The sequence below is a fragment of the Silurus aristotelis genome, assembly GCF_946808225.1.
Source record: "Silurus aristotelis genome assembly, chromosome: 24".
Lineage (NCBI taxonomy): Eukaryota > Metazoa > Chordata > Actinopteri > Siluriformes > Siluridae > Silurus > Silurus aristotelis.
Genome location: NC_139597.1, coordinates 14,708,960 through 14,735,273, shown reverse-complemented (window position 1 = coordinate 14,735,273; position 26,314 = coordinate 14,708,960). Strand labels below are relative to the sequence as shown.

General features: G+C 39.5%; 2 protein-coding genes across 3 annotated transcripts in view; one reads left to right on the top strand and one right to left on the bottom strand.

The window, feature by feature from the left end:
- tmcc3 (transmembrane and coiled-coil domain family 3) overlaps nt 1-10,889 on the top strand; it is a 27,470-nt gene extending 16,581 nt beyond the window's left edge. The window contains exons 2-4 of the mRNA XM_083528580.1: nt 2,123-3,066; nt 3,404-3,539; nt 9,030-10,889. Coding sequence (XP_083384706.1) covers nt 2,123-3,066; nt 3,404-3,539; nt 9,030-9,332 — 1,383 coding nt within the window. The 3' untranslated portion in view covers nt 9,333-10,889. The remainder of the gene's footprint in view (nt 1-2,122; nt 3,067-3,403; nt 3,540-9,029) is intronic.
- A 1,023-nt stretch (nt 10,890-11,912) lies between these two features.
- lamb1b (laminin, beta 1b) overlaps nt 11,913-26,314 on the bottom strand; it is a 48,172-nt gene continuing 33,770 nt past the window's right edge. Inside the window, exons 24-34 of one of the 2 annotated variants that reach the window (XR_014531358.1) lie at nt 23,746-24,115; nt 22,923-23,107; nt 19,577-19,818; nt 19,017-19,217; nt 18,778-18,922; nt 17,852-18,056; nt 16,754-16,895; nt 14,658-14,834; nt 14,337-14,496; nt 13,324-14,118; nt 11,913-13,287 (exon numbers count right to left, since the gene is read on the bottom strand). Coding sequence is in view for 1 of the 2 variants with exons in the window: in XM_083528249.1 (XP_083384375.1) it covers nt 13,982-14,118; nt 14,337-14,496; nt 14,658-14,834; nt 16,754-16,895; nt 17,852-18,056; nt 18,778-18,922; nt 19,017-19,217; nt 19,577-19,818; nt 22,923-23,107; nt 23,746-24,115 (1,964 nt within the window). In the remaining variant the exon portion in view is untranslated. Of the gene's footprint in view, nt 14,119-14,336; nt 14,497-14,657; nt 14,835-16,753; nt 16,896-17,851; nt 18,057-18,777; nt 18,923-19,016; nt 19,218-19,576; nt 19,819-22,922; nt 23,108-23,745; nt 24,116-26,314 lie in introns of both variants that reach the window. The other variant, XM_083528249.1, reaches the window with a different exon arrangement.

The following is a 26,314-nucleotide window of genomic DNA, read 5'->3' as shown; positions in this document are numbered from 1 at the left end:
AAAACAAACAAAACTATAAAGGGAGATATATTGTAACTTACAGATGTAGATCTCCATGTCTCTGTTGTTACTCCGCCCCCAAAAAATATTTTCCACATCACTGGTTTTTTTTTTTGCAAATCTCCGATAAAACAACTTTTTTTATTGTCCATTTTTTCCCTTGTTTTCTTTGTTTTTTTTAAAAAACAAAGTCCAGTTAGCACGAGCTATAAACAGCTGTTTATGTTGACCTGAAAGCTGCATCACTTCCTGGTTCCTGGACGCACGTCCAGTAAGAGTTTATAAAGAATAATAAAACTACCGTAAATTCCGGGCTATAAAGCGCACCCAAATATAAGCCGCACCGAAAGCCGAATGATTCACATTTCCTGTAGACAGTCCGAGTGAGCGGCAGGTCAAATGTCAGAGGAACCTCATCCATATTTATGATGTGGTGCGGCCTGATTCAGTGGAAGCGCATCTGATTTAATATAAAGAATTTCATTGGTTCACCTGAACCCGTCAATTTCATTGGTCTAATGTTACAGGGGCCGGTTTTTTGTCATGAAGCTTGTAAAACCGGGAAAAACCCAGGAAAAATTCATAAATTAGCCGCTTCGTTGTTTAAGCCGCGGGGTTCAAAGCGTGGGAAAAAAGTAGCTGCTTATAGTTTGAAAAATATGGTAAGTCTCACACACGTGGAGAATAAAATCCTCCCATATATCGTTAGAATCCTGCACTTATTGGCTACATTTTCCATCAGTCATTTTGTTTCCATAATGCTACTGGCTGGAAAGAAAAGGTTTGAAATAAGAGGCGGCGCATAAAATAAACATGACGACACCTGCAGAGAGAGAGAGTAGAGACTCAACCAAAGATTTCTCCTTTTTTTACTTTTTTATTATTATTATTGTTTTTTTTTTTTTTGTGGTCTCAACCGTTTTGTAACACTATATTTCAACAGCCATATTTGTTTTTTTACCACCAAGATGTCGTTTTTTTATGTGAAAGTAATTCGGAAATATATAAACACAAAAACCAGCCGAAGTTCTGTGACGTAAACAAAGGAATAAACATCTAAATTACAACACTATTGTTTGTTTGGAGCAGAAATGCTTTACAGCATGTTGTTCACTGAACCCTTATCTTTCGTAATAAACCGGGATTAGCAGCAGTGGATGTGTTTGTGACTCGTTATTACAATAATAATATAAGTAGTGCGTTTTTTTTATGCATGTTGTTGTTGGGTACTGCTTAAACACATTCAGCAAATACATTCGTTATACGTTTTCCATTGAAAAACAGTGATCTGAAATCGCTGCTTGAGATTTAGAGCTTTAGAATGATGTATAGTTAGTCATGGTTACTCTTCTCCCTATTTATTTAATCTGTTGCTAAACATTAACACCTGAGAACAATGGGATATTTAAGCCTAAGAGGTTTTAATCTGTCAGAGTTAAACACGGTTGTTCTCAGCACATAAACGTACAGGAAGAATTTTAAGCTTGTGTAAGTTGCAAATATGTTGAATACCCTGTTAGTGGAATGCCCCAGACAGCACATATGCAGTCATAGTATATCTAGTAAGGGTCTCCTGTAGAAAACAGAAAGGCTGAAAGAGGGCTCAAATTCCTAAGTGTCATTTTTTTAAGCAATGCTTCAAAAAGACCTGATTTGGACATTCCTGCATTTTACTTTCTGGTTGATTGTTTTCTCTGTGTGAAAGACAGACCTCAGCCTCACTTAGCCTCACTAATTATTCTGCCAATAAGCAGTGCCAAGACCCACCGATATTTCCAGACACAGGCATTACGACTGACATGGCAGATGACCAGCCAAGACTCTTTAAACTTTGCTTATCAGTAAACAGAGGGGACGGCTATATACTTACCTTTTACTGCTTATATTATATCTATTAATGTGGAAACAATGGGATTTTGTTAATTCTAGTGACTATAGTGTCCACTGGATTGCACCAGTGGTCACGGTGTTGTGTTCAAATACAACACACAGAAGTTCTTTCTTATGACGTTCTTTGGAGGTTGTGGCTAAAATCGTGTATAAAAGATATCAGAGGTTCTTTTTTTGGGGAGGAGCATCTGAGGTTGAGACTGATTCATTTTTCTGTCTCTGTTGTGTGCAGTCAGAGCGAGCGGCTGAAGGTACAAGTCCCCCAGGCATAATGCAGAGCGGGAGCTCTGAGTTGTGTCTGGAGCTCGAGAGTGACGCGGCTGTTCGGGACGGCTTGCGTCCTCGGCTGGGTCTGGACAGCCTGCAGCAGAAGATGCTGAAGGTGACCGAGCAGTTGCGTATCGAGCAGGCTCTGAGGGACGAGAATGTGGCAGAGTACCTGAAGCTAATTGACACTGCCGACAAGCAGCAGAGCAGCCGCATCAAGCACGTGTTTGAAAAAAAGAACCAGAAGTCTGCGCAGACCATCGCACAGTTGCAACGCAAGCTTGAGCAGTACCATCGCAAGATCAAGGAGTGCGACACAGTGGCCGTGGCCAACGGCACCAAACAAGCCCAGACACCCGGTAAAGATCTTAAAGAAGCTAAAGAAGCATCCAGGGACAGCCTGAAAGACTGCGCCAAGGAAGCAGGGGTCAAAGCAAGTAGCCGAAACCAACATTTGGACAAGGTGAAGACAGTGGGTCCAGGCGTCTCACTTTCTCCACCATTTTTCTTCAACAAGTCCAAAGGCTTTGCCAGCCTCATCCGAAACAAATTTGGCAGTGCTGACAACATCGCACACCTGAAGAGCACGATGGAGACTGGAGGCGGGCTGCGAGCTGAGGGGGCAGGTCGAGCGCTGAGTGGCAGTGTGACGCTTACAAGCAAGCCGAAGTATCCAAGCGACGATGAGTGCTCAACAGGCACATCGGCATCTGCAGAGAGCAGTGGTCATGGCGTCCAGGCCGAGGTGGGGCAAGTGGAGAGTGTGAGCAGGCTGAGCGATGCGCTGGATGAGGTGAGGGAGCTTCGAGAGGCACAAGGTCACCTCACCGAGGACATCGAAAGCCTGAGGAGCCAGACCCAACGTAATTATGGCTTCATCTCACAGATGCTGCAGGAAGAGCGCTACAGGTACACACATCATTCAGGGTGTCAGAATGAAGCTGGTGGAAAAAACAATAACCATAAATTTATTCAAATCCCAGGTTCTATTTTTCTGTATTTATTGACTTTTGTATATTCTTCTAAACAGTTACAGTTACATTACATCGGTTTGATGTGGGAAAAAGTGTAACCAATTTAATAAAACATAAAAAAACAAGCTAAAAATTAACATTTAAAAGCATTTATTTCCAATATAGTAGTATTTAGCTGTCCACTTATTTTTATTCTTCCTGATGAATATCTCAATCATGTGTTCATGCATATTATCAAATTGCTTGTCCTACACACGTGTATCATCTGGTAGGTGTGAGCGCCTGGAGGATCAGCTGAACGACCTGACCGAGCTGCATCAGAACGAGACCACCAACCTAAAGCAAGAGCTGGCGAGCATCGAGGAGAAAGTAGCCTATCAGGCTTATGAGCGAGCCCGTGACATGCAGGTAAACGCACCACCCACAAACATACAGCAGTCTGTCGAAATATTACGCCTGCCCAAGTTTCGGAACTCTCCGGAATGAACACCTAAAGATCCCGTATTGATTTTGGGCACAATGGAGAAACCGTGACTCCATCCGTTATGTGAATGTTTGTTCACACTGCAGAGGTCACACATGCTATAAGCTTTGGCTATAGGCTTTGTTGTATACAGAACGTGGTGCGAGCAGCTGCTGCTAGAAGATTATTCGAAATACATTCCCTTGGTCACATTGTTGACTAATTAATTGACCACTTGATTTCAGTATTATAAGGTATAGTGTGGCATTTTGCTCAAAGATTTGTTATAAACTTCACTGTGGGGATCGTTTATTGGTCTGTGGTGTGGTTTCGGGGTAGTATTTGCAAAAATGAACAATTCTACATCCAAAATCAGTGACAGAATTGAATTTATAAGGTTTTTCTTCCCCATCCAGAATGAACAAAGGGTTAACATTAACATAGCAGTGGACAATTTTGTTTACAGTCAGTAAAAGTTTTTGTTAGACTTTATATATGTGAACTATTTTGTGAAAAGAAAATTTCTGCTGTGAAAATTAACGTGTTTATAACAATTCAGCGCAAAATCATTTTAGTGGCACTAATTTTGTTAATTCGCAATTAGTGCAGCGCACATTTCTGTTTGACCGTTTTTATTCGAAATATAAATAAATACTAATAAAAGAGGGGAACCTTCTCAAAACCTTCGACGCAACACATGTATTCACGACGTCCTTTCTATACTCAGATATTCAAAAAATAAATAAACCACCGAAAAACTAATTTTTAATCAGTAAACATTTGTTTTACTGATGCGCCAGGTCTCAAATCAGCACCAAAATACACCATGATGCGCACATCCGAGGAATGAACCCTCTGGGGTCATCAAATGCTCCGGCGCGTTTTGTGGCACTTTTTTTTCATAATGCCGAAACGACCTTAAATTTTTTGTCTTTTTTTATCGTACAAATAAGAGCAATACATCATATGAATTTGTAAAGGGTCTACTTTTAAAACTTTTAAAACAGTCTCATAAAAGTGAGTACACCCCTCACATTTCAGCAACCATTTTAGAATCTCCTTATCGAGAGAAAATAATATTAAGTACTACTGAGTACTAATGAAACGTGGATATATTTTAGAATAGTCAATGTGCTGCTTATGTGCTATAGCCATATAGATTTCCTCTAAAAATAACTCAACATGCAGCTATTATTGTCAGAATAGCTGCCAACAAATGTGAGTAGACCCTAAGTGATAACTGTCTAAGCTGTACATCGTGTAAACATGCAAAGCCACATGTCCTATTTATCATGTTCATGTTTTCGTCTTCTTGGCAGGACTATACAAATATGTGTATCTTGTATTATAGCAGTTCAAATTTGGTGCTTTAAGGTTAATTCTCTCATACTGACCACTGGATGTTCAACATGACACCTCATGGTAAAGACTCTCTGAGATTTGAGAATTAGGTGACCCCCTGAAACTGAGTTACTGTACAGTGGTCAGGGTCATACAGACATTTTCCAAGACGGGTTCGACTCGGAACAGACCTCGCAAGAGTTGATCAGAAAAGTTGAGTCCTTGTGCTGTGCATCAAAGTCACATGAGTGCTGCCAGCATTGCTTTAGTGGTTGCAGAAGCGGAAGTGCTCAGACCATACGCCACACAATGCAGTCGGATTGCGTGGCTATCGTCCCAGAAGGAAGATCCTCTGAAGCTGACTCACAAGAAAGCCGGCAAACAGTTTGCTGAAGACAACTCGTCAGAGAGCATGAATTACTGGAACCATGTCCTGTGGTCTGATGAGACTAAGATTAATTTGTTTGGCTCAGATGGTGTCCAGCATGTGTGGTGACGCCCTGGTACAGAGAAAATTGTGTCCTACAGTCAACCATGGTGGTGGTAGCATCATGGTCTGGGGCTGCATGAGTGCTGCTGGCACTGGGGAGCTGTGGTTCATTGCGGGAAACATGGATTCCAACATGTACTGTGACTTTCTAAAGCAGAACATGATGCTTAATGCACACAATTCACAACAAGAACAAAAATGAACAATTATGGTTCAAGAACAATCAGCCCAAGGAATGGTAATAAAATGTGACTGCAGTTTCACAGTTTCTGAATGTTCTTTTGGAAACACGCCTGTATTTAACCTGAGTTGTACATGGCATAAGGAGGAGCCCTTTAGCATTTATTCACCAAACTGCTCATCCTTTATTTTCCCTCTCCTGTTTCTTTTCCTCTTATTCTTAAGCATACTTCACTTTCGTCATGCATGCATGTGCGCGCACAACTACTATGCAACTGGCATTCTTTACATAACTAGCTTGTGTATCTTAGGATTAACAGTGGCATCCACTTCAGCCACTACAAATCTGCGTGTCAGGTTTTCAATTCAATTCATTTTTATTTGTAGAGCGCTTTTAACATTGAACATTGTCTAAAAGCAGCTTCACAAAGATAAAGCAGTAATAAAAAAATGTATAAGTTTATTATTTTATTATTGTAAGTTTGTCCCTAATAAATGAGCCAGTGGCAACTGTGGTGTGGAAAAACTCCCTGAGACGGCCTGAAAGAAACCTTGAGAGGAACCAGACTGAAAAGAGGTGTGCAGTGATACTCGAATAAATGCAGCCTGTGGTCCTGAACCATTGTGGCAGACAGTTGGTGTTAAAGTAACTTCATGGATCTTTAGGCTGGTGGTGTGGAATCCTCCTCAGCTTCACAGAGTGATCTCCAATTAAAGAGAACTCCATCCAGAGGCGGGGCGTCGGGATGAATCCAGCAAATCTGAAGAGAAGGGAGTGGGAGTGGGAGAGAGAGGGAGAGAGAGAGAGAGAGAGAGAAAGAGAGAGAGAGAGGGAGAGTTAGGCAGAGCTCTGATTCTCTTTAAAACTTCATGATGGTTGTCATGACAAATTAAAAAAATATGTACTAATTTAGAAAATTCAGATGACTGGAATTAAACAAGGGGTTTTGAAATGTGCATGCAGCAGCAGGTAAAGTGTTACGTTTAGAGTAAATACAGTTAGTGATTTTGTACACAATTATGTGTTTAATCACTTGTGGTTGGAGTATCACATGGTGTTACACTGCCTGGGTGTCATCCTCTGTATATGCAATCTCTTGATTTCTCTGGGGAGGTAGTAGTTCAGTGGTTAAGGCTCCGGGTTACTGATTAGAAGGTCGGGAGGTTCAAGCCCTGATATCGCCAAGCTGCCACTTTTAGGGCCCCGGACCCCAGCTTCCTAACATCGGTGAGATATGCGAAGAAAGAACTTCACTGTGCTGTAAAGTACATGTAACAAGTATAAAACAACTTCCATCCTTTTTCTTTTTCTTTCTCTTATCAGCCTTGACTAGAGGTGTATGATATATCATCTACAATAATATTGTAATTGTTGTTTTAACGATTTGACATTATCGAGTATATAGCAAAACCCAAACAAAACACACCTACAGAGTACACTCATAAATCATGCGATGACTTTCAGTAGGTTAGACTCGTGTGTGTGTGTGCTAATTTAAAGTTAATTCTTTCCCTGCATGATTCAGTCTATTAAAATGCATTTAGAACAATCACAAAACATTACATGAAAAGTGAATTTTTTTTTCCAAAAATCAGCATGATTCTTCTTCTTTTGTTGGCTTCTCCCATTAGGGGTCGCCACAGCGGATCATCCGTCTTCATACCCCAGTCCTCTACATCTGCCTCTTTTACACCAACTACCTGCATGTCTTCCCTCACCACATCCATAAACCTCCTCCTTGGCCTTCCTGTTTTCCTCCTTCCTGGTGGCTCCATCTTCGGCATTCTTCTACCAATATACCCCATGTCCCTCCTCTGCACATGTCCAAACCATCTCAATCATGCCTTCCTCACCTTGTCTCCAAAACGTCCTACATGCGCTGTCCCTCTAATAAACTCGTTTCTAATCCTGTCCATCCTCGTCACTCCCAACGAAAACCTCAACATCTTTAGCTCTGCTGCCTCCAGCTCCACCTCCTGCCTTTCATTCAATGACATTGTCTCTAATCCATACAACATCTCAGGTCTCACCACAGTCCTATAAACTTTCCCTTTCACTTTTGCCGATACCCTTCTATCCCAAATCACTCCTGCTATCACTCTTCTCCACCCACTCCACCCTGCCTGCACTATTTTCTTTACTTCCCTAACACACTCTCCATTACTTTGCACTGTTGACCCCAGGTACCTAAACTCCTCCACCTTCTCCAGCTCTTCTCCCTGCAACCGCACCACTCCACTGCCCTCCCTCTCATTCACACACATGTACTCTGTCTTACTCCTACTGACTTTCATTCCCCTTCTCTCCAGCTCTTCAGGCTCTTCTCAACCTGCTCACTACTCTCACCACAAATAACAATATCATACGCAAACATCATAGTCCATGGAGACTCCTGTCTGACCTCATCCATTAACCTGTCCTTTACCACTGCAAACAGGAAAGGGCTCAGAGCTGATGCTTGATGCAGTCCAACCTTCACTCTGAACCAGTCTGTCGTTCCTACTGCACACTTTACTTCTGTAACACTGTCCTCGTACATGTCCTGCACCACCCTCACATACTTCTCTGACACACCTGACATCCTCATACAATACCACCACCTCCCTCTTAGAAAATCAGCATGATTACAAATGTGATATTAATTTTATCCAACATTTCATTAAACAAGAAGTTAATATTAAGAGACTTATGTTTTAGACACTCCATTGTCTGTTCTTGCATGTTTTCACAAGTAAAACTCCAAACAAAGCACTGTTTTGCATCTCTGAGCAACATGGTGTTTGGTTCCTAAATGAATCACTTGTTTAAATGATTTGTTTCAATCGCAATGATTCAGTTATTAACAATGATTCGGGTTTTAATTTCATATTTAAAATATTTTCTCATTTTCAAAGCGTCGTATTCAACGTTTTGAAAAATCAAAACGGGTTAAAGCATTACATGTTCCTCTGAGCTGCTTTAAACAGCGAAATGCCACTTCAGATGCAGCTTCTGTTTCCTCTGCATTGTGAATTTTGTTAATTCTGATTTCATTTGTTTGGTAAAAGCCAAAATGTCTTCTTATTCTAACTGATTAAATGTAAGAATTTGGCTCACAAGATGATGAATACTAAAAAAAAAAAAAAAAAAAAAAAAAAGGGTAAAAATCAATAAAGATTTATTGGAAAAGATTTTTCTCTGTCACTACTGGGAACTGACCACCACACAGAATATGAAAAACATCAAAGATTTAAGGTGTCAGCTGTCCACGGTAGTCCTTGAGTTACCAGCACAATAACACACTCAGCAAAATATTATCCTCATAGTTCAAATCCAAAAAAATCGAGATATAATTTGTTGTCAATATCGACCACCACCACCACCAGTAAACCCCCCCACCCCCCCTTTTGTGTCTCAGCATGTCTCCCTCTTCTGTCTGTTCAGGAGGCGCTGGAAGCGTGTCAGACTCGCCTCAGTAAGCTGGAGTTGCAGCAGCAGCAGCAGCAGTTGGTGCAGCTGGAAAGCGCGGATGCCAAAGTGCTCCTGGGAAAGTGCATCAACATCATGCTGGCTATCGCTACGGTGATCCTGGTGTGCGTATCCACCGCGGCCAAATTCACAGCGCCGCTACTGCGCAGTCGCCTGCACTTGTTCATGACTTTGGCATGCGTGTGTTTACTGGTCCTCGGCTGGAGCCACTGGGAGCACGTGCAGTGTGTTGTGGAGCAAATTCTTCTGACCAGATGAAGAGCACACACTGTGTGTGTGTGTGTGTGTGTGTGTGTGTGTGTGTGTGTGTGTGTGTGTGTGTGTGTGTGTGTGTGCGTGTGTGTGTGTGTGTGTGTGTGTGTGTATGTGTTTTTTCCACACTGTGACTTGGGACACTGGAACATGGGTCAGGAGAAACTGTTCAGATTTCTTTCTCAGAAGTCTTGTGTGTGTATGTGTGTGTGTGTGTGTGTGTGTGTGTGTGTGTGGGAGGTGTTTCTATCTCATTAACTGTACTGTATTTTTCGCTCCGGTTCATGCAACCCGTCTTATCACGTACAAAATTCCCAGGAATTGATAGAAGGGAACCTGAGCTCTGGTTAATACGAGGTTAATATGACATTCAGTACAACGTAGACATATGATGATTTACGATGAAATGTTTTTCTGTTCAGTGTGAAGTCTGTAGAGCGAACCTTACTTAAGGAGACTCTCCAATCACAAGCACACGAGTGAGTGAAAGTAAATGTAGCAAATGTATCTACTGTCTTAAGTCAGTAATTGGCAACGATGTCGGGGAGATCGATGCGTCCAGGTAATGAAAAAGAGATGTTTATCAAGCATTGTTCCATACTCAGTCTGTCAATTGGTCTTGTTTGAGCGACATTTACGTTTTTAAACTGTTAAGCTTTAATACGACACTCAACTTTAGCATATTGCACATATGAACATTTAGTTTTAAAAATGTGAACAATTCCTGGGGAGTTCATTGTCAGCGGAGGTTATGAATGGAAACGGTTATGAATGGATGTCATTTAATCATTTAAACTCTATCAGTGATTATGGTTAGATTCATTGTACTGTGTTCTCACTGTCTTTACTTCACTGAGCAGTTGCAAAAACATTCGTCAGCAGTGTTTCTCTCGTTCTGGACCACTCTTTTCCTCTAGAGCTGGAATAAACCAAAGCTCAGCACACACCAGCTGTTTGAAATGCAGTGTAAGTGATGCTCAACTTCAACTGTGCACAAAAAGGAAACATTTATTTTGTAGTTTTTTTGTTTGTGTGTGTTTATGTGTGTATAGGTGTTTTAGTGTGAATTTAGGTGGTGGTAAGCTGAGCTGTATAATAGAATGAAATGTAGTACTTTTTAAATGAAGGTTTTAATGACTATTTTTATACCTCCGATCTTCAGATCCTGTTTTGATGAGTCTGTGAATACAGCAGTCGCGATTGCTAGCTCACCTCACGTGATGTTTGCGTGTTCACATACAATTTGTATTTGTCATTGTCATTACCTACAATAATGTTAAAGATTCGGATACTTCCAGAGTTGCAGTACACCAATTTCTTTCCCTCATGAATGAATGATTTATTCAGTAAAAGTGATCATTTGTCTCTACCCAGATTTAGTCGATCAAGCCGAAAGATGTGTGTATTCCTTAGTTTAGTTTGACACTAAAGCTAACACATATTTCACATAATTCACCACATCTCATTCCTCAGAAGTCACACAAGCTTGCTGTGTAACCTGTAGTAAAATGATCACTAGTTTCTAATAAATACTGCTGTCATACAGCCATCTTTCCCTGGAAACGTCTCACTCCATTCTTATCAGGATTGTTATGAACTTGTTTTGATTGGCGCTTGGTATTTTTATTTACCACCAACATACAGCAAGCAGAACATTTTGAGAGGAACAAATGATGGAAGAAACTCCTGACTCGAACTCGCCACAACACCGGTGCAATTATTTGCCTGGTTTTTTTTAGTTTAATGTAGTTTAAGGTTTTGGGCCTATGATAATTTGAATAGATATCAATCAGTGTTTGAATAATTAGCATAATATTATTACTAGATTGGTGTGCTAAGAGTAAAAGTCTTTCCACATAAACGGAGTTGATTAATCAAAAGTCTTGTGTCAATAATGATAATAGGAACATTATAGTCATAATAAATCATAGTACTTTGGATACTTGGGTTCATTTGAAGGCAAATACTTTTGTACATTTCATCAAGTGAAAGTTTAAGTGGAGCACTTTTACTGGAGGAATATTTTACCTACTGTATCTCTACTTTTACTAAAGTACATGGTTTGTGTACTTCATCACTAAACACACCTGGAAAAGTGTTCAGAGAATTCCAGAGATATTCTGTGGTTTATCACAATAGATACCAGACCTACAGGAAATCATTCTCCAGCCATAAACGCTGCTCGTCTTCTGTCTACAAGTGACTCCAACATTAGCTGTCTGATCTTCAGTGCTGAGGAATGGATGCTTAAACAATTTATGAAGCATTCTGCTGCCCTCCTGTGCTCAATGCCCAAAAATCACCCAGATATAAGGGGGTTGCTGTGCTAAATCTAAATCCCTGAGAGAAAGAATCATTTTGAGCCCTGTTGGTGGGAATAGGGGTTTGTATCCATGCATTAGTGTAAAAGACCTCATTGCCTCAGTGACTTATCCCCAGACACAAGCGTAGTGGGAAAACCAACTCCAAACGATTGAGATTTTAAGGAAATAAACAGTGGTGATGTGTTGCAGAAAAAACTTTCCATTTATCTGTTACTTCATCGGGGTTAGTAATATTTAAAGTAGAAAACAAAGGAGTTTCAACTTTTAGTATTTGCATAGTTTTACCTTTATTTATTGATGTATAACAAAGTTTCCTACATGAATCCAGTGACAGAAAAAACACACTAGAAGCTTTGAGGGTCCTAATATAATATTAAGAATACTTCATATAGAAAACCTGATCCAGTGGTACAATTTTTGTTCTGAAATTTTCTTATTTTTAGTTTTTTGTTGAAATTTCATTTACACACTCATAAGGCACGACATGCTCATTTGGTTTGTTGGTGTGACAATCAAGGTTGAAAACCTTGACAGTAGAAAACATTGGTAGCTCGACCTACTACAATATATATTTTTTTATTGACTACAACCGAGTGCTTTTACAAATAGAAAAAAACCCATGTACATTGTAGAGGCATTTATCTGAAAATATCATATAAATATCATTCATTTCAACTAATACACTTTTTTTGGTGTACTTTGGTCTATAGGTGTTAATGTATGAAGGGGGGGGGGTTAGTAGCGTATTTTAGTTTATGTAAAACAATGTAGTGTTTCAAAAGAAAAGAAATGGAAATCCTGGTTTTGGAAATGGTCATCATTGTGCGATTTCTGTTTTTCAGCTATGACACACCAAATTATGAAGTAGTTCTTAACAGAATTATTGTGTGGGATTTATTGGCAGTAGGCAAACATATGTGTATGCTCTTTAAATTGGATTCATAAACAAAAAAAAACACATTTATGCTATTTAGCCAATCAAGAACGTGCTCTTTTTTTTTTTTTTTACAATTTAAACATTTTTAAGATGTACATCAAATAATTAAATTCTTTGCCTTATTGGCAGAGCACAGAACCCTTATTATAATGTAAAATTTCAGAGAAGGTCAAAATTCTTGAAGGACTACAGCTTTCACTACTATTCTCTTTGGATTAAATTTCTTTCTTTGCATCGACACTGTTGAATAAACCAGATCACAATGGTATAAATACTTAGCAACCAAATGTGCCAAAGCATGAAAATAGCAAGAAATTGGATTTGGTAAACTGCATAAGAAGGACAAATTATTTTACTGCAAATGAATGCCTAATTGAATGCTTATGAATTTATTTGAGAAATGTGAAATCTTTTTTTTAAATGAAATATATGGCGCATTTAGCATTTGTACCACAAACTGCCTGGTGATGAGTAATTTTGTTTGATTTATTTAAGTAATTACTGATATTAATATACACTATATGGATAAAAGTATTGAGACACAACCTTTCCTGCCATATGTGTTTACCACAACGCTGGAGGCACACAATTGTACAGGACGTCTTTTTTCGTACGGTATAATAAAATGTAGCATTCACTTGAACATGGAAACCCATTAAGATATGGTTTAGATGGTTTGGAGAGGAAGATCTTGAGTGGCCTGCTATAGAGCTCTGATCTCATCCCTACTGAACACCTTCAGGTCGAATTGGAACACTGACTGCACCCCAGACCTCCTCACCCTTCCTAAGTATCTGATCTGATGAACACAAATATCCGTAAACACACCCCAAAATCTAGTGGAACAGCTTTCCAGAAGAATGGAGGGAATTATAAGAGAAAATTGGGACTAAATGTGGAATGCGATGCTCAAAAAGCACATACCGTACTTATGACCAGGTGTCTGCAAACCTTTGGCAATATAGTGTATGAATTAATTATTTATTAATAGATTAAACATCTGTACACCTGCGCATTCATGTAGTTATTTATACAGCTGATTAGGAGGAAGTAACTTAGTAATTAAGGCATTGGACTTTCGATCAGAAGCTCGTGAGTTCAAATCCCAGCCACATCAAGATGCCACTCCTGGGCCCCTGAGCAAGGCCCTTAACCCCATAGCTGCTCAGTTGTATGGATGAGATAAATGTCACTCTAATTAAGGGTGTCTTTCAAGTTTACCCCATGAAGAAAACAGTACTTAACTTGTCAGCACAGGTAGCATCAATGCTGACTGCGCATGTATGTGTGTGTGTGTGTGTGTGTGTGTGTTGGTGGTAAGTGGTTAGAATAATTCAGTGTTAGAAAGTATCTATAATGTGGTGTTGATAAATAGATCATTTTGGAGATATTTGTTACAGACAGGTGCTGTAGACTGTGACAGTCTGGCTGAGCTCCTGTAGCACAGCCTGGGCCTCTTTCTCCAGCTCCTCTATCTCCGCTGCTCTCTCCGCCAGGGTCTTCTGATTCACGGAAAACATCCGCTCCAGCTCTGAAAAAAAGAACAGACACTGTAAATTCCCTGCAAGTGTGAAACTGTGATCTAAAGTGCGGTGAAACAATTGTAATTCAGAATGAAATTACAAGGATTTTTGAGGATTTGGAGAAGTTAAATCACATATCTAGTAATATTTGTGTGTGTGTGTGTGTGTGTGTGTGTGTGTGTGTGTGTGTGTGTGTGTGTGTGTGTGTGTGTGTGTGTGAGATTACCATTTAGATTACGTAATTTGGTAAAGACATCAGCAGCTAAGTTCTTCGCTTCTTCTTGCAGTCGTTCTGCTCTTTGTCGTGCATCAGACACACCGAATGCTTTGTCCTCCATCAGGCCTCGAACCGACTGGAACTTAGGCTGCACTTCTAAATCAAGTTTCTGACAAACACACACACACACACGATGATCCAGATGAGTGTAGTTATCTGATTGTTTTCCTCTTAAGCAATGCCAGACTCTATTTTCCTCCTCCTTTCCTCTCTGCCTGATACTTTACTTTACCTCCCTCCATTTCTGTTTAAGAGGGAATTAGGTTATACCCTTTTGGTTTGGTCCGTGTCGTCAGAGACATAGTCGGCCTTGTTTTCAGCACTTTGAGCACTGTAGAAGGATTCCCGAGTTTTCTGTTCCACTGCAACCACGTTCTTCTCAAGATCCAGCAACCGATGAGTGGTGTTACTCAACATAAACTCAGACGCCACTATTTTAGATTCCACCTGCAAAACACACACAATTCAAAATAATATAAATAGTGGTAGGCTTTGTGCTGTGCCGCCCTGCCGGAATATGAAATTAAAGGTCTAGGGACTTAAAGATGGATTAGAGACTCGAAATACTGTTTTCAGGAAGTCCCAGATTCTTAGGTCTCTCCTTGCGTAAAACTAACCTTACTGCGAGTAGCATAACATGCCACAGCCATGGAAACAAAAATGGCCAAGAGATGATATACTTCTTTGTTAGTCAGAGTGACATTGGGTAAACACTCTGGGTGTACGTAAGCTTGTGGAAGACGAAAGATCTGCTCAGAGAGAAGCATTTCACCTTTAATGCCTTGATTTTTAGTGAGAGATAGAAAGATGGTTGGCTCTATTAACTGTGTTCACAAAACTACCATTAAAAATTATGATGAGAGTAAACCCAAAGATTGGATGGCAGCCAGCAAATGTTTTCAATTAATTTAATGCAGATACTAAAGCAGGTTTTACACAATTCCACAGTATTTGACTCATCCCTGGAATGGCGAAGAAATCTTGAGACTAAAACAAGAACCCATCCTCACCTATATATAGTGCATCTCTATAACTGAGGCTGATGCGATTCGCATCTCGATGCATAGAAAATGATACAATACAATAAAGATACATATCAAGCAGCTACCAATGTGATGTGATACTGATACTTTTGTACGTCGCTCTATGTTTCTTTAACCAATTAGATTTCATATTCTCCTCACAGGGCAGCTAGCTGGCCCAGAATAGCGTCAGCATTTTTCCGTCCTCTGATTGGTTGGTCAGAGGGAAACTGTTACAGCCAAGTTCGACTGGCAAAACAAGTGTGTAGCACTGCACACATTAATACATCTGAGTTAGACTTTTTTATGCCTACGAAGAAAGAGAAATTGATTCGGTCGCAGACATACTTAAAAATAAATTTTCAAGAAAAGCTAGACATCGTGAGAAACTAGCTAGCTTGTCTCAGCCTGGGAATGGGTTTTTCTCCACTTCCAGACAAATGAATACGAGCGGTACCACTGGCTTACAGCTTCTGAGGAGTGGTGAAAATTATAAGTCTGCATCTCTGGTGAGTAGGTTGTATTTTATTAAAGTTTTTATGTTTTTGTAATGTTATTAGACAAATATTGATTCTGAAATGCTGGTTCCCTGGTGGTCTAGTGGTTAGGATGCGGCACTCTCACTGCTGCGGTTGCACAAGCCTTAGTGCCGGTCCCAAGCCTGGATAAATGGGGAGGGTTGCGTTAGGAAGGGCATCCAGGGTGAAAACATGTGCCAAATCAAACATGCGGATGGTCCGCTGTGGCGACCCCTAACGAGAGAAGCTGAAAGAAAGTTTATTGATTCTGAACTGCTCCAGATGATGTAGGTGCACAGTTGCGGTTGTAGTGTAGAGGTTTGGCGTCTTAACTGGGTTCCTTGCTTTGGTAAAATGGTATTCACCATCCATATGTGAAATTCCTCTCTCTGTGTAGTGCCACAAATTGTTATATTGCGTTTTTGTATAGTATTGATGGTTACTATAATCGCAACGTAATAGTCGTGGTATTAAGAGGTGGATTAAGTCGGGTGAGTTCCCATTTGAGGCCCAGGTACCAAATGCATGGCCCGCCACTGTTAAATGTGATGCGTCATATTTACGTAGCAGCAGTGGTGAATCGAGAAGAGAAATCAATCTACATATCAAATATTGGTCACAAATTATTGCTCATTTTCTAAATAATAAAGATATTGCGCATCTACTAATAATTATATACAAATAAATCGTGATCGAAATACCAACTTGTATCTGATGCCCACTTTCTTTTTTAAAATAGATGCATTACAGTGTTAACTTTCATGCAGATGCACTGATGCGAATAGTTGAATCTTACTATTTATAATACACACACACACACACTTACAGTTTTAATTTGTTGTTTTATGTAGACAAGGTCACTCTTGGTTGCATTCAAGCTGTCGTTTGCTGCAGACTGAGCGTGCTCTGATTCGTTTAGTGCCGCCTTCACTTTGTCCACTTCTTCCCTCAGTTGTGTAGCTTCCTCACTGCAGCACAAACACCATAAAGGTAGATATCTTACATTCCTATGATGTGTGTTTATACAGTACATACAATAAGATTATACACAGTGGTGGACAGTAACAAAGTAAATGTAATTTGTTACTGTACATAAGTAGCTTTTCCATGTATCTGTACTTTACTGAAGTATTTCCATTTGGGAAAACTTTTACTTTAAGTTCACTACATTTCAGTCAAATATCTTACTTTTTACTCATTACAGACGCTCCCCACTTTACGAACTTCCACAGATATAAACAAACCTGTCCTCAAAGTGAAATTTGTATTTAGAGACGAGAGTTATTTTTTTAATACATTTTTATAATTTTTTATTACTTAAAACATATTAATATTAATTGTTTATTTGATAGTATTTATAGCTCTCACATCATTAGAAGATACTGAACACGGTAACAACTTACGAGCAAATCCATGGTCCGAACGGTCGTTCGTAACGTAACTCGTTCGTAAGGTGGGGAGCGTCTGTGCTACATTTAGCAAAATGGGTCGTTGTTTTTTTTTATAAAGATAAAAAATTAACTGGTCAAAAACTTACTGTACTGTACCAATCATCGTAGAGCACGAACAGTTCAGCATCGATTCCACAGCAAGCATTTTGAGAGTAATAAACGATGGTAATATTATTTGCTCGATTTTTTTTTAGCAGTTGAAAAGAAGGTTTTCGGCTCATGAGCATTTTTTTCCCATAAACTGAGTTGATTAAGCAACAGTCTTGTGACAGAAATGATAATAGGAACATTAAAAGCCATAATAAATCATAGTACTTTGAAAAATTTGAAGGCAACTACTTTTGTGCTTTTACTAAAGTGACATTTTTACTGGAGTCATATTTTACCTACTGTATCTCTACTTTTACTCAACTACATGGTTTGTGTTCTTCGTCCACCACTGATTATACATATGCATGTGTGTGTATATGTACCTTATAGAGCGTGCCTGTTGCAGCAGTCTTTCAGCTGTTTGCGCCTGTTCAGCACTTTGAGCCAGGACATCGTCCACGCTGGTCAGACTGGCCACGTGCTGCCGGATCTCTGACGTCACGTTCTTCAGCTCGCCAACAAACACTGGCATCTTCATCTTCAGAACTTCATCAGATAGTGCTTCAATACGCTCCAGATCTGTTCCACCTACACACACACACACACACACACACACACAAACACACACACAAAGTCATGTTACAGACTACATGTTCCGTCAATGTGATATACACTTGTGATATACATATGTGATATAAAAACTGGTATTTTCTAAATATAATAATAAACGTGAATCCACTGTGCTGTTTTTTGTTTATTTTGCTCGCTTGGGGGTTTCAGTTTAGCGGTAATGTATTAGGTGTTAGCGGCCGGAGCAGCTCCTTTAAGAAGGTAGCGGATGTTGGTAAGACATGTGAAAGATTCAAGCATCTTGAAATGCATCAAGAGTGAGTCATAGACAGATGTGGCGGAGAGAATCCGGTAATTTTCCAAAATAAAACATCGTTATGAACGAGATAATTTGTTTTCTGTAAAGCTGCTTTGAAACAATGTCTGTTGTGAAAAGCGCTATACAAATAAACTTGACTTGATAATAAAAAATAAAAAAAAATGAAATAATGTAAGTTATGTATTCTTTCTGTGCGGCACTGTACAAATTGACCCACTGACCGGTGCCGGGGGTTGGGGACCACTGATATAAAGCACTAAAACCTCTTTAGCAACATTCAGGTGGGATATAACACATTATACAGAGCCTATCAGCAGTTTGGAAACACCTAGTCTTTTATGGTTTCTGGGACACATGCACGTTGCTTTTGTTTCTATGCCACAAAAATGGACGCACGTGTGTGATTAAGAGTGTGCTCACTTGTAAGAAAGTCTCGTATTTGCTGAATGAGCTCTCGCAGCTCCTGATTGGTCTGCTCAACTTTTGCTTTGTTCTTATTGGCTTTCTCCTGGATCTCCTGTGCGCTGCTTTTACTCTCTTCTGCACGTCCTTGAGCAGTAGAAACCTGCATCAAATAACCGTGAACAGAGTATAAAGATTATCCAATCACTCAGGTTATTTCTTTATAACACCAGATTTGTACTGTGGTTAACACACACCATCCTCTGGAGCTTTTCCACTTCTTTTAGTGAGTCCATGATGTCCTTGTCCAGGTCTTTAGCTTTTTTCCATGCATTGTTGGTTTGGGTAATCACACCTTTACAGTCCTGTCCTCCACACTGATGTTTTCCATCCTCAGTCACACACCCCAAACCTCCACATTCTCCACAGCCGTTTGGGCTCCACTTTCCACCACACACCTTCACAAAAAGAGAGAGAGATTGCTCGGTCTATTGAGTCATACATTTTTACCAATATGATGGTCATGTGAGGAGTGAGAAGAAGATATAAGTGCAGATACTCCTTGAATTTACAATGCAAAGATAAATAAGTAATAGAAACAAAAAGGAACAATGAACTATGAACATGAAACCTCAGCAAAAGACCGAGTGATGACAGAGTGATCAATGAGATGGGACAAAGTCATGTGACATGAAGAAGCTGATGGGTCAATCACCTTTAATGTATGCCAAGCTCATCCTTAACTCTCGTGTCAAAAAAGAAATATTTTTTAACTGCAACAATTTTTTATATATTACAAATTCCCAGCTTGGTTTACCTTCTCACTAAGTTGTGAAAGGTCATCTTGCTCCAGATCCTGGTTCAGTGTGTTTAGTATCTGAGTGTCCAATCGTTGCTTCTGATCAAACTCTCCCTCCTCGGCTTTCAGTCTGACCTCCGTGGCTTTCCGTCGACCCGCTGTCTGCTCCAAATGGCTGTGTGAACCTGTGGTGGTCCGATTGACTTGACTTTCTGCCTCTACTGTCTCCTGGTAGTATTCCCTAATACTGTCTACTGCACCTGTAAACCATGCAGGTCACATGTTATTATCACGTTCAGGGTCTAATGCAAAAACAATGGGATTATTATATATACCATATTATCTACATCAGAGTCACAGGGTGAAAGAAACAAAGCATGTTTACCAATTTTCTGAAAAACCTTCAAGTATTTTATTTTTCTTCATTACATTTTAATTATTCATATATTTTTCCTCTACTACATGTCTGAAAAACATGGCCTTACTCACTAAGAAGAGTTACCCCAATTCCAAAAAAGTTAAAATAAAATGTAAACAGATCTCATAAACCCATATTTTATTCACAATAGAACGAAGAAAATATAACATTTATTTGATAATGTACTATTTTGAGAAAAAAAAAAGGTAATTTTGAATTTGATGGTTTTAACGCATCAAAAATAATTGGGACGGGGGAACAAATGACTGAAAAAAATTGAGTGTTATTAAGAGAAACAGATGGAAGAACATTTTCCAACTAATTATATTAGTTAGCAGCAGGTCAGTAGCATGATCGGGTATAAAAAAGTGTATCTTACAGAAACAAATCAGTGTTTTCCAGTTGTAAATGTTGGTACAGATTCATTAATCAGGGAAAAACTGCTTCTACAAATTGAAGATGTACTAAGGAACACCTCCAGAGATCATGGATTTAAAACACAGTTTGCTGTGTCATCCACAAATGCAGGTTAAAGCTCTATCATGCAAAGAAGAAGCCATGCGTGAACATGATCCAGAAAAACTGCAGTTTTCTCTGTGACGAAGCTCATTTAAAATAGAATTATATGATGTTGAAAACTGTGGACAGATGAATCAAAATGTGAAATTATTTTTGAAAACCATGGATGCCACGTCCTCTGGACTCTGGATACTCTCGAGTATTATGAGCGCTTAGTTTAAGAGCCTGCATCTCTGATGGTATGGCATTGCATAAGTGCCTGTGGATGGAACCTTATTTTTTTTACAGTTTAAACATTTCATATGATACCAGCATCCCAACTTTTTTGGAATTACAGTAAGTAAGGAGCTGTCAAGAGACCACAAGTGGAACCCCATGATTCTGGTGAAGTGTGTGTAGAGTATGGGTACCTTCACTTTGTATCGGTTACAGCAAAAAAATTCTCTACTTAAAATACGTATGATGTGCAAGAAAACGGAACAGTGAACTACATCCATTATGATAATATATAGTTCTTATTGATCAGTACGTCTGCTTTTAATACTTAAGGTTTTTCAAAGGCGAGTGTTTTTGTACTTTTGCTGACAGAAATGTAAAAGGGAAATTTAACCTTCTTCTATTGGAGTACAGGAAGTCGTCGACTTACGACCACGATTGGGTCGTAAGTAGAGTAGGCTATATGTACAGTACTGTAAAATGATGCCGGAAGCTGGTACGCACTGTCGTGTAGCCGCGGCGTACGACACTCACAACATGATTTGGTCATATGTAGAGTAGGCTATATGTACAGTACTGTGAAATTATGCCAGAAGCTGGTACGCACTGTCGTGTAGCCGCGGCGTACGACACTCACAACACGATTTGGTCATATGTAGAGTAGGCTATATGTACAGTACTGTGAAATTATGCCAGAAGCTGGTACGCACGATCGTACGCCGCGGACAGCGATTGTGGTCGTACAGTCGAATGGTCGTAAGTTGCATAGGTCGTAAGTCGACGACTACCTGTAATTATTGGAGTCCACCACTGGTATTACCACTTTTGTAGACTTTAACCTTTTACACCACTACATTTCGAAGTAAAATATTCCATTTTAATGCCTTAACTTTCTGCAACATTACAATCTTTACTAGAAAACTGAATTGGCTACTATACCTAATTTTAATTGGTTATTATTTAATCAAGGTACAATCTCTTTCACACCATATTTTTATTTTTGACATTCCCAATGGAAAATGAGTAAAATAGGAATGCTAGCACAAGGTGGAAAAGGACACCTATTAACAGAACACATACACTTTATTGCCAAAAGTATTCGCTCGGCTGCCTTCAAATGCAAATGAACTTGAGTAACATCCAATTCTTAATACATAGGGTTTAATATAATGTTATAACAGCTTCAACTCGTCTGGGAAGGCTTTTCACAAGGTTTAGGAGCGTGTTGATGGGATTTTTTAACCATTCTTCCAGAAGAGGTCAGACACATGTTGGACGAGAAGGCCTGGATCACAGTCTCCGCTCTAATTCATCCCAAAGGTGTTCAGGTTGAGGTCAGGCCAGTTAAGTTCTTCCACAACAAACTTACTCATCCAATTTCTTTATGGACGTTGCTTTGTGCACTGGTGTGCAGTTATGTTGGAACAACAACGGGCCGTCCCCAAACTGTTCCCATAAAGTTGGGAGCACCAAACATCACACTTGGCACTATGCAGTCAGACAAGTACTGTTCTCCTGGCAATGGCAAAACCCAGAATCGTCTATCGGATTGCCAGACAGTAAAACGTGATTCGTCACTCCAGAGAACACTGCTCTACAGTCTAGTGGCGGCGTGCTTTACACCACTGCATCCGATGCTTTGCGTTGCACTTGATGATGTAAGGCTTGGATGCAGCTGCTCGACCATGGAAACCCATTCCATGAAGCTCTCTATGCATTGTTCTTGAGCTAATCTGAAGGCCACAGAAGTTTGGAGGTCTGTAGCTATTGACACTGCAGAAAGTTGGTGACCTCTGTGCACTATGCGTCTCAGCATCCCCTGAACTGCTTTGAAATTTTATGTGGCCTAACACTTAGTGGCTGAGTTGCTGTTGTTCCCAATCGCTTCCAACTTTGTTATAATACCACTAACAGTTGACTGTGGAATATTTAGTAGCGAAGATATTTCACAACTGGCATCCTCCTGAGAGCGACCCATTCTTTCACAAATGTTTGTAGAAGTGGTCTGCATGACCAGGTGCTTGATCTTATATACCTGTAACCAAGTGATTGGATTGGAACACCTGAATTTGATGATTTGGATGAGTGAGTGAATACTTTTGGCAATATAGTGCATATTTCTATTTTTAAACTCAGGAATGCTTTTCATCATCCAAAAAACAGTAGTTACAGCAAAGTGAAACAAAAGGCAAACAGAAAGCTTGTTCGTACCCACGGGGTCGGAGTGTTTGATGTTCAGCACCTGTTGCTGTGTGTTATTAAAGCTTTCTTGTTGCTTCTGAATATCCTCACTGAGCGTTATAAGCTCCTTTGCAACCCTGCGATGTTCCTCAGCGGTCTGCTTTACATCCACCTCTGAATGGTTCAGAGAGGGTTCCAGATCAGTCATGATTCTCCTAAGAGTAACACAGAGCAATGATTCACAAGACGGTGGAGATAGAGATGAAGAACTTTAGCAGAAGTGAATAAACAATATAATGGAATAGACTTTCCTCAAAAAAAAATTTTTCTGTCTGGGTTATAGTACATACAGTATGATATGTAGTTAATATCTAAACAGGTTATAGTCTAGCGTACATTAAAGTAAAAAAAAGTGAGAAATAATAACAATTTTTATTTAAAAAACAATCACATCCTTACCCACATATTAAATACAAAAATATCTGAAACACTTTGTTTTATTGATGTCAGTTTCAAAAAATTATTATTTCATAATTTAGTGTGTTAACTTTGGACGGATGTCCATAACAATGACTGGACTTCTAAACTTAGACACAAACAACTCCCTCTACTAAAGGAGATTTTCGTTACCAGTGTCGCCAGTGGCTCATTCATTACTGTTAAATTTATGTGGACTGATTTATAAACTTATTGTTTAGATTTACACGTCAAATTTATAACACACACGGTAATATGAAGACTATTTTAAAGGTCAAAATGCAATGCAGTCAAATATGCCTGCCTTAACATTATGCAATAAACATATTGCAGTGTGTGTGTGTGTGTGTGTGTGTGTGTGTGTGTATGTGCATACTTGGCCTGCAGCAGAAGCTCTTGAGAGTGTCTAAGAGTTTTCTGAGCCTTATCATCCTCTAGTATCTGAGTGATTTGCTTGGCTCCGCCTTCCAGGCTGTCTATTGTCTCCTGATAGGCTGCTGTCACACCTGTAACTTTCAGTTGTTCCACCGTGTCCACTAACTGCTGCGTCTGATTGGTCAGCTCTCCCACCGTGACATCCCATTCACGGAAGCACTGATGACATGGCTGGCAGTCTGGGAAAGTTCCCACATAGCCCCGCCCACATGAGTCACACCGGGGTCCGCCCACACCCTCGACACACACACATGCTCCCGACGTTTTGTTACACTGTGGTGTAAAAGTGCCTTGGGGGTCACAGTCGCATGCTGGAACACGAGCACACACACACACACACACACACACACACACACACACACACACACACACACACACACACACACACACACACACACACACAAATAAGTTAATAGGCTGACCAGAGTTTGTTAATGTGTGTGTTTATGTGTGTGTTTATCTTGTGGTGGTTCGCAGCTGAGTCAGTTTGCTGGAATGTAATTTTTTTTTCTTTGATTGTTACGATGTGCACATGATAGAGAAGCGAAAGAGGTATGCTTGTGTGTGTGTGTGTGTGTGTGTGTGTGTGTGTGTGTGTGTGTGTGTGTGTGTGTGTGTGTGTGTGTGTGTGTGCATGTGTTTGTTTTAACAGCTGTTATGGTGGGAAAATGTGAGCTGGAATCTCTAAGTTGAATTCTTCTAGTTTTCAGATGAAGCATGGCCAGACCTTGTGTATGTTTCTGCCGGAATGTTTTGGTCTGTGTGTGTTTGTGTGTGTTTGTGTGTGTGTGTGTGTGTGTGTGTGTGTGTGTGTGTGTGTGTGAGAAAGAGAAGATGAATAAGAGGAGCACCATTACTGCCCAGAAACACAGTAACATGTAAGCTAAATATAAACTAGATTTGCTTTAAATGACTTTTACTTACATGTGGAAACTTTTCTCGTCTTTGCATAAGTTTATTCACCACATGAGCAAAATGCTGCTGTGGAGTGTAATCCTGCATTGACTATGCATATTTATATATAATTTTGCTCGAGATGTTCATATAAATTTTGAGGTGAATTAGGTACGATTTGTCAAAAACTGTATTTCAAAGGGTCTCTAGAAAGAATATCTAGATTAACGCCCACAGAACCAATGGTGGTTTAACTAGAGTTAGCATTAATAAAGTCTTCCAGTTATTCACTTTTTACTGAATATCAACAAATGCACTTGAACATTCAGGCTGAGTGAAAAGCAAGTAAAGCTCTGTAAACACAAAAATCTTCATAAAGATCTGTAAGGAAATCACCAGCTACAAAAAAATGGACCTGATTTGTTATGAAAAACCGTAACCAATTAACCAATCCATCCTGCAAAGCACTTCCAATATTTACTCTGGTCTTTATTTAGTTTATTGAGTAAATATTATTTGCTAATTTTAGAATTACCTGGCTGCACTGGGAGCTTGCTGATTTGAGGCGGAGTAAAGGGGTGTTGTGGAATGTTTAGAAAATGACTGACAAAATGCCCAACCAAGTTCAACCCCAATTCCAAAAAAAGTTTGAGACAATGTGCAAAATGTAAATAAAAATGATTTGCAAATCTCAGAAATCTGTTCACAATAAAATACAGAAAAATAAAGCATATCAAATGTTTACACGGATAATACATACCATTTCAAAGAAAACATAAGGTCATTGTGAATTTGATGCCTGCAAGAGGTCTTACAAAGGTTGGAAAAGGCGCATGTTTACCACTGTGTAGCATCACAACTTCTATACGTATATATCTGGGAACTGAGAAGACTTTTTTTATATTAATATTAATATTAATATATTAATATTTGCTGAAAGAGAGGAATGTTGTCTCATACGTGTGTGATACAGAATTCTAGCTGCTCAACATTTCTGGTGTCCTTTGTTGTATTTTTCGATTTCATGATGCAGCAAATGTTTTCAAATGGTGAAAGGTCTAGACTGCAGGCAGATCAGTTTAGCACCCGGACTCTTCTACTACGAAGTCGTGCTATTATAACAGATGCAGTATGCAGTAAGCATTGCCTTCCTCAAGTATGTAAGGCCTTTGCCTGAAAAGGACAGTTACTGGATGGAAGCATTTGTTGCTCTAAAACCTGTATATACCTTTTAGTATTGAAGTGTTGCAGCCACCAAATTCAAAATTACCTTATTTTTCCTTAAAATAGTACTCAGTTTAAACATTTGATATGCTTTCTATGTTGTATTGTGAATAAAATATGGGTTTATGAGATTTAAAAATCATTGCATTCTGTTTTTATTTACATGAAACATGGCGTCCCAACTTTTTTGGAATTGGTATTGTACAAACGACATCTTCAGGACATGAATCCGGGCTTACAAACAGGTTTTCTCAGCCATTTAATACACTCATACTAAGGCTATAGCTTAAACCAAATATCTGTGGCATTTCTACATATACATCATTTAGTATTACTTGTACTAATTTCACATAAAAAAATTTAATATTGAACCTTTAGGTTTACTGCATTAA